Source organism: Chiloscyllium plagiosum, chromosome 4, assembly GCF_004010195.1.
Source record: "Chiloscyllium plagiosum isolate BGI_BamShark_2017 chromosome 4, ASM401019v2, whole genome shotgun sequence".
In the NCBI taxonomy this organism is placed as follows: domain Eukaryota; kingdom Metazoa; phylum Chordata; class Chondrichthyes; order Orectolobiformes; family Hemiscylliidae; genus Chiloscyllium; species Chiloscyllium plagiosum.
The window spans coordinates 99,864,274-99,875,911 of NC_057713.1; the positions used below are offsets into that span (position 1 = coordinate 99,864,274).

An 11,638-nucleotide genomic window follows, 5' to 3' on the forward strand; every position below is an offset into this window, starting at 1 on the left:
ATATGCATTTATTTTCAACTGATTCTTAAAAATAAATAATGGTGTGACCCCTTCATTTGTTTTGAAATAATTTTTCAGATTTATATATAATTGCAGATGAACCATTGGCCCTCTTGTCGATCAGTTAGCCCATTATAGATATTACTTCAAAAAGCAGAGTAATATTGACATTACAAGCTGTTAACTAACATTTTCCAGTTCTCCATTCATGTCTTCAGTTCTGAATCTGAATTTAGTACTTCCTGCATGGAGCTATACAGGATACAAAATTGAAGGCATGAAAGAGTTAGCGACAGCTTTCATTAAAAGCCACTGCCGAAAGCTCTGGATTTACTTAGCCAAGTCTTTGAAGGGTAAAGTGCTGTTAACAGTGACAGTTTTGTGACTTGCTTTAGGAAGTTTCAGAAAAGATTAGATATTGAAAATATTGTAGCTCACATTCACTTCCATAAATGTCTGCTTCAGAAAGATTAGAGGTGTAGAAATGCTCTTCAAAAGACAGAGCCTATACTTAAGGATGCAAGGTTTTGGATGGAAGTTTGCTTGCTGAGCTGGAAGGCTTGTTTTCAGACGTTTCATCACCGTTAGTGAGCCTCCAGATGAAGTGCTGGTGGTATGGCCCACTTTTTATTTGTGTTTAGGATGCAAGATTTATTGAATTTGTTGTTGTGAAGAGACTATTAATTCAGTATTGTCAGGTGCTAATACTTAACCTGAACTGTTTTTATGCATTTGCTTTTAAATCTCCGTTGTGTAATACCTCCCCTTTACCTTGTTGACTCGTTTTCCTTCCCACCCTTACAGGCTCAAACTCCCACCTATCCTATCAGTCGACAGTAGTGTTTACATGTAATCTCCTGGCCTCTGCATTCCTGGCAAAAGGCTTACCAGCTCCAGACCCCTGTGCATTGCTTGAGGCACTGTGTTCACAGTGTAATAATAGAGTAAATTACCTCTCTGGTAATGATCAGCAGTATCCTTTTTGTGCACCAATGTTGCATACTCCATTTTTTTCAGTAATTTCCAGCACATTGTCCTTTTAACTTTTGGTTCTCTAGTACAGGACAGAAACTGAACTAGTGTTCCAGTGCCAAAACATAGAATGCAGAGGGCAACAGTTTGAGTCTGGGAGTGAAGGTGAAACTGAACAGAGTGACAGGCAAATGCTTTGTGTGATGCAGTACAGTTTTCAAATAGGTGATTAGATTCAACAGCAGAACCTGATGGCATTTTAAGATACCAACGCTGTTCAATCTTCATAAAATCCCAGCTAGCTGTTGTATTCTGTAGGGATGCTTGATACCAATAACTATTCGTTGCAAATCTAAAGTAAAGCTCACTAAAAAGCAGTTAAGCATTTTACAGATGCAGAGGAAAAAAATTATTTTCCCTTTTTCCTCCCCTTGCTTTTCATTGTAACAAGACACATTTGCAAAGAGTCAACATGTGGTAAGCAAGGATGGGATGAGATGCATTTCAACAACTTCCACTTGTGGGCTGATCATCAGATGCTGAACAGGTGGTCCTCATTTCCCTTTTTCATGTTCAGAAGATATTTAGAAATTACACGCTATGATGCACATGGACCAAACTCCTTATAGTGTAGAAATTTTAAAACAAATAATAGAATGATGATAGCTATTTTATGTATGGCAAACACTTGTGTTCATCCGGTTGTTCTTACTGTTGTTAAATGGTAATTAGGTGCCCCAAGCTGCTTGGGCGTTTGAAGTTAAGTCCTTGTATAATTGTGCTTTATTAAGGAGCTGAGCCACAAGGCTGAAGGAAGTTGACTTTGAACTTTAATAGTGTTCTGGAGTTATAGCACTGACAATGCTTGACTGTATATAACACTAATTAATACAAATTATAACTTACTCCAAAGTGACCTAGCTGCTGGTCACTTAACATGAGTTAAAGAAAATGTAGTTTTCTATTGTGTAGCTAATAGAAAGATGTGCCTTTTTTTGAATAAGTGACCCTGGTTAAATATTTTGAATTGAAATGTAATTGAGTCAATCTTAGATGTGGATTTGAATTTTAAATAAATATAAGTCTTTGACCAAATCTGTATTTGGACAAGATGGCTAAAGTTGCAATAAGCCCTATTTATGTTTAATTATTGTTACGACATGGAGATGAACCCCCTCTATTGATTAAACCAAACACCCCGAAAAGCTCACCTAATCTGTTGAAATATGAGTAACAAAGAACTCCTAGATTCCATTGTTTAAAGAAAATAACATCAATTTATTTTTTAACTCTAAAAATGAACATGAAACAACAACTATTCACAACTCTAAGCCCCCTTTTCTCTTGACTGCATACTATCTCCCTCCAACTCTATAACGTGCTGTTCCAATAAGACACTTATTAAAATTTTAGCTTAATCTCAAACCAAACATTCGCTGTTGTCTTCAAAATCAAAACAACAGCAGCATCCAAAAATAATTTTAAAAATAAGTCGTTACATATTGTGTGGGAAAATACTCCCATTAACTGCAGTCTGAATCACAAGAAGATGGTTGTGGTCTTTGGAGACTAATGTGAAACCGTTTTGACATGCTTCATCAAAGACCTTCCATCTATAGTAAGGTCAGAAGTGAATTGTTGACTGAATGCAAACTGATCAGTTCTCCCATCTGGACTGAAGTAGTTCGAGAAGGTTGCTCACCACCACTTGTTCAAGAGGAGTTTGACGTGATCAGTAAATACCAGCTTTGCTAGTGACACCCACATCCCATGAATGGTAAAATGATTTTTATTTAAAGCTAAAATGTTAGAGTTTTAAAAAAAAAGTTATCAAAATATAGGTTTTGAAGCTCCGTGGACTGGCCGTTTTCTATTCTGACTGCACGTGAAACCCTGTATAGACTTGTATTTCTCGCTGGTGCTTTGAATGAGTGCTGCTCTGATTGTACAGAAATTGTCTTTGTAAGCAAATTTTGAGGGGAGATTTACCATGGCTGCTGTATGATCCCGCTCCTGCAATGCAAGTATACTAAGAGAATATAAATGATTTGGATATAAACATAGGAGGTATAGTTGGTAAGCTTGCAGATGACACCAAAATTGGAAATGTAGTGGACAGTGAAGAAGGTTACCTCAGAATACAATGGGATCTTGATCAGATGGGTCACTGGGCTGAGGATTGGCAGATGGACTTTAATTCAGATAAATGTGACGTACTGCATTTTTGGAAAGCACATCTTAGCAGGACTTATACACTTAATGGTAAGGTCCTAGGGAGTGTTGCTGAGCAAAGAGACCTTGGAGTGCAGGTTCATAGCTCCTTGAATGTAGAGTTGCAGGCAGATAGGATAGTGAAGAAGGCATTTGGTATAAATCCCTTTATTGGTCAGAGTATTGAGTACAGGAGTTGGGTGGTCATGTTGCAGTTGCACAGGACATTGGTTAGGCCACTGTAGGAATATTGCATGCGATTCTGGTCTCCTTCCTATTGGAAGGATGTTGTGAAACTTGAAAGGGTTCAGAAAAGGTTTACATGGATGTTGCTAGGGTTGGAGGATTTGAGCTATAGGGAGACGCTGAATAGGTTGGGGCTGTTTTCCCTGGAGCTTCGAAGGCTGAGGAGTGACCTTATAGAGGTTTATAAAATCATGAGGGGCATGGATAGGATAAATAGACTAGGTCTTTTCCCTGGAGTGTGGAGTCCAGAATTAGAGCGCATAGATTTAAGGTGAGAGAGGAAAGATATAAAAGAGACCTAAGGGGCACCTTTTTCACGCAGAAGGTGGTGTGTGTATGGAATGAGCTGCCAGAGGAAGTGGTGGAGGCAGGTACAATTGCAACATTTAAAAGGCATCTGAATGGGTATATGAATAAGAACGGTTTGGAGGGATATGGGCCAAGTGCTGGCAAGTAGGACTCGTTTAGTTTGAGCTATCTGGTCGGCATGGATGAGTTGGTCCGAAGGGTCTGTTTCCGTGCTGTACATCTGAGTAAAATATTTCTGTACCTGTAAATTGGATAAGCTACTGACCTTTCAGACTCTAGATAAAACCACAGTATAAGTATAACTGTTGTAAAGTTTGCGGTTGATTGTAAATGATACTACACGAGGTCTGCGCATTCCATGAATTCAATAAGAAGGTTGCCAAATTGAACACTGCTCTCAACCATGGCAGCTATTTTCTTGTTTCAGTTGACCAAACTACTTCCTGCCTCAGTGGTGAATGTTGTCAGCGATTATATATGCTGATGATTATGTATTCTCTCCTGCATTGGTGGAAATTGGTTGGGTCAAAGTAAATTCAAAAATAATTGAGGAGAGAGATGGATATGCATTTGGATGATCTTGCACAGAGATGGTCAAAGGTGGAACAAATGTTTGCAGTGCAGGGTAAAGGGATTTTTAAAAATGTGATAAATAACAAGGATAATATTTGAGAAAAATCATCTTGAAATGATACAACCCATCAAGGACTATCACTTTTCTGTGTAAGGCTAATTCCTGTCAAAATAAGCTATTCCAATGTCCCAATATTAAGAGTTGAGTAATTTTGTAGTGTGTATAAACGTGATGAAGAAAACAATCTGAATAAAGATATTCTGAAGAGGTTTCCATAATTAGAGACCGAGTCAGAGGCCTGTACTGCATGGAAACAGACCTTTTGGTCGAACCTGTCCATGCTGACCAAGTATCCCAAATCATTTGCCAGTGCATGGCCCAAATCCCTCCAAACCCTTCCTATTCATATATCCATCCAGATGCCTTTTAAATGTTGCAATTGTATCAGTCGCAACAATTTCCTCTGGCAGCTTATTGCATACGCACACCACCCTCTGCATAAAAAAAAGTTGCCCCTGAAGTCCCTTTTTTAAATCTTTCCCTTCACAATCTAAACCTATCTCCTCTCAACCTAAATCTATGCTCTTGATTATACTTAAAAGACCTTGGCTATTCATTCTATCTATGCCTCTGATGATTCTATAAATCTCTTATTAAGTCACCCCTCAGTCTCTGATGCATCTGGGAAAGTAGCAACAGCCTAATCATTTTCTCATTAAAGCTCAAACCCTCCAACCCTGGCAAAGTCCTTTTAAATCTTTTCTGAACCCTTTCAAGTTTCACAACATCCTTCCTATACAGGGAGACCAGAACTGAATGCAGCATTCTAAAAAGTGGCCTGACCAATGTCCTGTACAGCCGCAACATGACTCCCAACTCCCATACTCAATGCACTGACCAATAAAGGCAAACATACCAAATGCCACCTTCACTATCTGAACTACTTGCAACTCGACTTTCAAAGAACCATGAACTTGCACTCAAAGCTCTCTTTGTTAAGCAACACTCACCAGGACCTTGCCAAAATGCAATATCTCACATTTATTTAAATGAAACTCCATCTGCTACTCCTTGGCTCAACTGATCAAAGACTCAATGTGCTCAGAGGTCACCTTCTTGGCTTCCATTAAACTACCAATTTTGGAGTCTTCTGCAAACTTACTAAGTATATCTCTTATGTTCACATCCAAATCACTTATATAAATGACGAAAAGCAGTGGACCCAGCACCAATCCTTATGTCACACCACTGGTCACAGATCTCTAGTCTGAAAAGCAATCCCTGACCACCATCCTCTGTCTCCTTCCTTTTTGAACCAGTTTGTATCAAATTCTTCAAACCGTTTTAACACCTTGAGTCGACTTTGCCAAGTACGATTAAAAGAAATTGCACAAGTCCAAGATTTTCCCTGGGTGCTTTACCATCACGACACAACTAATCTTTTACATCTTTATAACAAATTTGACATGCAAAAATGGTTCCATTTTTTGAAAAAAACGACAGATTGCAAGTATATCATGCTTATCAAGTAACTTATGCTCCTGCATCAGGTTTCATCGCAGATTTAAAAAGGTTCTTTTGAAAGTGCACCTCAGTGTATTTAGGAGCCTGTCACCTGCACTCGACAAGCTTTCACACTCTGATCACACTGCACATTCAGTTGTTTTTGCAGAATTGGTGGAATTTTAATAAAAAGCCAACCAAAAGTTCAACAAAATAGACTGTTAGGTATGCTTTGTGAACATTTAAATGTTGATTTGGGCTAATTTGAAATGACACCAAACTCTGATCTATCTTGGTGCTGGTGATTGTATGAGTGTACATGTACAATCACAATAAAGAGTGTTAAGATTTCTTCAACTTGCAGTGGTTTAATTGACATTAGAATGCTAATAGTCCCAGAAATTGTTGGCTGATGCATTGTTCTTGCTTCCAAATATGAATTGCTTTTTTAAAACAAAACATCCTTTTGTTACTCTTAACATCATAGAAGATTATTCCTGTAATATCTTTTAATTCTAATAATTGCTAAATGAATTATTGCTCAATGCATTTCAAATTATTAATTTTAAAAACTTTTCTCCATTAAACAGGGACGGACGCATGTTGTTTGATTATCTAGCAGATAAGCATGGAGTAAGTGTGCATTTGTTGATTTTTGTGAATATTTAATAATGAATGCAGCATAATATTGTAATTCATTTTCTGTGAAATGATCCGTGAATAACTAGTGAATCAAAGTATTTATACTCTCCCTTATGCTTGAGGTAGATATTGAAATCCGGGGAAAAGGTTGAGGCATTGGAATAGTAAATTCAAGCAGAATGGAACAGGAAGGGATGGTTAGTTTAACGAAAATTGCAAATCAGTGATTGAGGTAATTGCAGGAAATAGAAATATATAAATGCAATTTGTTTCTTTATCTGAGTGCATGATATATCTATTTTTACTCATTTATGGTCGTTACTGGCGAAACCAGCATTTCTTTTCCATCCCTAATCTCCCTTCAACTGTGTGGCTTGCTGGAGCCATTTCAGAGTGCAGTTTAGAGTCAACCACGTTGCTGTGGGTCTGGAATCACATGTAAGCTAGACCAGTTAAGCATGGCAGATTTCCTTTCCCGAAGGACAGGTGGTGAGCCAAATGGGCTATACTTGTGAGTTACGTGGTTAGATTTACCATTTTTACCATTTGCTGTAGTCTGATTTGAATTCATAAACCCAGAACATGAGCCTCAGATGATGGATTACTAGTCCTGTGAATTTACCACTGTCTCTCCCATCTTATCTGCAATAAGATAGATGAATTAGTAGTATAAGTAGGAATAAATGCTTTGGATCTAATTGCCAGTCGCCATGCCAGTGATATGATTACAGATTAATCAAGATTGGAAAAGAAGTATTTGAGGGTATGTAGTATTTCCAAAGGACAGACAGGAAAGGCAAAGAATAAGTATTCTTGATAGTAAAAGATGGCATAAGGACATTTGTGACCTTGGATCTAACTTTTGAACAGCATAATGTAAAATCAGTATGGGTGGAAGCTAGAATCATAGAATCCCAAAGTGCTGAAAACGGCTATTCAGCCCATCGAGTCTGCATTGACCCTCCAAACAACATCCCACTCAGACCCAACCTCCTACCCTATATTCCCACATTTACCATAGCTAGCCCAACTCTCCTGCACAGCCCTGGGCACCATGGGACAATTTAGCATGGCCAGTCCACCTAATCTGTACGTCTTTCAACTGTGGAGGAAATCGGAGCACCCGGAGGAAACCCATGCATCTATGTGGAGAATGTGCAAACTCCGCACAGTCACTGGAGATCAGAATCGGACCTGGGTCCCTGGTGCTGTGAGGCAGTAGTGTTAACCACTGAGCAACCATGATACCCAAACCGTAGAAGGAGCTCAACAACAGCGCATGGAATAAGAGGCAAGATTTACCCCCCCACCGCCAACAGTAATTATACCATTTGACTGAAGATTAAACAGGCGATTATTTGCATATCAAGTAAAAACAATGTGATAATTGATTCAGGATTTTGTCATAGCCCAAATGAAGATTACAACCAAATTAGCTAGGGTGGTCAAGAAGTTGAGTTTGCTTTTTTTTTTTGACAGCTTGTTGATGCTGTGAAACCTACTGGTGTGAAGCTATCTTATACCTAGCATTGTGTAATGAATTAGGGTTAATTTGTAGCATTGTAATGAAAAAATTGGAAATTAGTGATCATAATACTCCTGAATTCCATGTTAAGTTTGAAATTTCGGAATAGCAGGCAGTGACCAGTGGGGTACCGCAGGGATCCGTGCTGGGGCCACAGCTTTTTACAATATATGTTAATGATATAGAAGATGGTATCAGCAATAACATTAGCAAATTTGCTGATGATACAAAGCTGGGTGGCAGGGTGAAAAGTGATGAGGATGTTAAGAGATTACAGGGTGACCTGGACAAGTTGGAGTGGGCAGATGCAGTTTAATGTGGATAAATGTATGGTTATCCACTTTGGTAGCAAGAACAGGAAGGCAGACTACTACCTCAATGGAATCAATTTATGTAAAGGGGCAGTACAGAGAGATCTGGGTGTTCTTGTACACCCAGTCAATGAAGGCAAGCATGCAGGTACAGCAGGTAGTGAAGAAGGCTAACAGCATGCTGGCCTTCATAACAAGAGGAATTGAGTATAGAAGCAAAGAGGTCCTTCTGCAGCTGTACAGGGCCCTGGTGAGACCACACCTGGAGTACTGTGTGCAGTTCTGGTCTCCAAATTTGAGAAAAGACATTCTGGCTATTGAAGGAGTGCAGCGTAGGTTCACGAGGTCAATTCCTGGAATGGCAGGATTACCTTACACTGAAAGACTGAAGCGACTGGCTTGTATACCCTTGAGTTTCGAAGACTGAGAGGGGATCTGATTGAGACGTATAAGATTATGAAAGGATTGGACACTCTGGCATTAGGAAACATATTTCCACTGATGGGTGAGTGCCGAACCAGAGGACACAGCTTAAAAATACGGGGTAGACCATTTAGGACAGAGCTCAGGAGAAACTTCTTCACCCAGAGAGTGGTGGCTGTGTGGAATGCTCTGCCACAGGGGGCAGTGGAGGCCCACTCTCTGGATTCATTTAAGAAGGAGTTGGATAGAGCTCTCAAAGATAGTGGAATCAAGGGTTATGGAGATAAGGCAGGAAGAGGATACTGATTAGGAATGATCAGCCATGATTATATTGAATGGCGGTGCAGGCTCGAAGGGCTGAATGGCCTACTCCTGCACCTATTGTCTATTGTCTAAATTGACATCACGTCTGGAGTACTGTGTAGTTTTGGTCTCCACGTTTATGAAAGGATATACTTCAATTGGAGGCAATGCAGTAAAGCTTCACTAACTTGATCCTAATGAACAGGAACATTGTCATTTGTGAGAGACTGTGTAAATTGGGTCCATGGTATCTGGAGTTTAAAGAAATTTATAGGCATGCTCATTGGGATATATAAGAAGCAACTTGAGGGGGCAGATGCTGAAAGATTATTTCTATTGCTTAGGGGATCTAAAACATGTCACTGTCTTAGAATAAGGGGTCAATCATATGACTGAATTGAAAAATTGCTGTCTTCTAATGGTTGTGAATATATTGAACTCTGTTCCTCAATAGATTGTGACTACTCCGTCTTTGAATTCATTCAACTCTTGGGCATGGGATTGTGGAATATCAAAGCAGGCAGGAAGGTTGAATTGAATCCTAAGATCAGTCATAATCATTAATTGGTGAAGGGGCCTTGACATATGATCTACTGTTGCTCTTTTGTTTAGTATGTTTTGGACAGTGTAGACAGACTTCATTTTTAATGGGTGCAATCAATATTGTGACAAACTACTTGACTGTTTGCTAAAATGGTTTTTATTAGCAAATAGTGAACCTAGGGTATGTTCTGATGTCAAATGGAACTTGGGTTGATGCATTGGAAAACTCAATTTTCTATCTTTAATTTGGAAAGCTGATGAAAAATGGCATATTTGAAAATCTGCATACCATATTACAGTTTACATGTAATTAAATACTATAATTTGTCCTGAATTATTAAATAACAGACGCAATATTTTCAGTTCTGAAAACTTGTTTCTATCATGCTGTTTATTTTTTAATCTATTTTTATTTGAAGTTTCGTCAAGAATATTTGGACACCTTATACCGATATGCTAAATTCCAGTATGAATGTGGCAATTATTCTGGTGCAGCAGAATATCTCTACTTTTTCAGAGTTCTGGTGAGTACCATTTCCTGCAGGTAAATTTTAATGTTCTGATTAAATTTGCGGTTATTTTCCATGGTTACCAGAAATTGTTTCTTTCTTAACAACTATATTCATGGCTATGATGTGGTTGCTCTACATAATTGCAGATATGACTTAGGAGCAACAATTTGGTTAAAATCTTTGTAGACTGAGCAGGGTTCATTCAGTGAGCAACATTTACACTTGGGATTGACTCAGAATTGTAACAGAGATTAGAAAAACACAACAGAACTTACTGGATCAATTGACTCAGTTGTCGCGCACACGTCCCTTCAATCATTATTCATTTAATTCGACGAATATATCCTTCAATTTAATCTAGCTTCCTCCTAAGTGCATTTATCCTGTTGCCAAATAATCCATGTCGTTGTGAATTCCATATCCTTACCATTTTATGTGAAGATGCTTTTCCATGTTGGTTTTATTCATGGCTATTTTACTTTAATAACTCTTTCTTTGCCTTACCACACAGTCTGAGCATTTTTGTGTTATTGGTGAGTTTTATATTGGATCATATGTTCTTGGAGGATTCTGCTAATCCTAAGTCTGAACAAGGGCCTTAAGCTCTACCAAGGCAATGTCCTGAAACTGTTTAGCAGCTGATGTAATGCTGCCGAAATGGTTCGGGTTGCCCATTTCCAATTCCTTACACCCTGCACACAAGGCATTTTTCATGACCTTGAAAACTTGTGCAGTTCTGAAGAATGCAAAAGAAATCTCATCCAAAACAAATTAATTTCTGAGGAATTTGTCTGAAAAATTTCAAGTTGATTTTAATGCTACTAGTTTATCTTTGCCATTGGCTAGTCAAGAACATTAATTGTTGAACCAACTAGGGGACTGGCCATTTTGTATGTAGTCATGAGTGACCAAGTGAGGTTAATTGTTCATAATCGGAGAGGTCTACAGCACAATAAAAAGACCCTCCAACCCTCTGAGTCTGCAGTAGTCAAAAGCAAGCACTTAACTATTCTAATCCTGTTTTATAACACTTGCCCCATAGCCTTGTATGTTTTCACGTTACAAGTGCATATCTAAATAATTCTTAAATTTAATGAGGAGTTCTGCCTTTACCACCCTTAAAGGTAGTAAGTTTTAGATTCCCACCAAAGGGTGAAAACATATTTCCTCAAACCCTTCTAAACTGCCTGGCTTTCAGCTTAAATCTAATTGCTCCCATCATTGATCCCTCCACCAAGGGGAAGTGGTCCTTGTTGAATATCCTATCTGTGCCTCTTTTAAAATTTTACATATCTCCATTATGATCCCCCTCCATTTCTCCTGTTCCCAGTTTATCCAAACTATCAAACCAGCAAACAAGGGAGGCGCGGTAGTAGTTTGGCGCACCGACCTCTACACCGCTGAAGCCAAATGCCAGCTCGCAGATACCTCCTCCTACTGCCCCCTTGACCATGACCCCACCCCCCACCACCAAACCATCATCTCCCAGACCGTCCATAACCTCATCACCTCGGGGGATCTCCCATCCACCGCCTCCAACCTCATAGTCCCACAACCCCGCACC

The 11,638-nt window shown here is 39.0% G+C and overlaps 1 protein-coding gene across 2 annotated transcripts in view; it reads left to right on the forward strand.

Annotated features, from left to right (window-relative positions):
- The window catches only part of LOC122549252 (eukaryotic translation initiation factor 3 subunit E), a 157,490-nt gene that overhangs the window by 19,995 nt on the left and 125,857 nt on the right, over positions 1-11,638 (forward strand). For both annotated transcript variants that reach the window (XM_043688743.1, XM_043688744.1), the window contains exons 4-5: positions 6,406-6,448; positions 9,982-10,086. In XM_043688743.1, the coding sequence (XP_043544678.1) occupies positions 6,406-6,448; positions 9,982-10,086 (148 nt within the window). The remainder of the gene's footprint in view (positions 1-6,405; positions 6,449-9,981; positions 10,087-11,638) is intronic.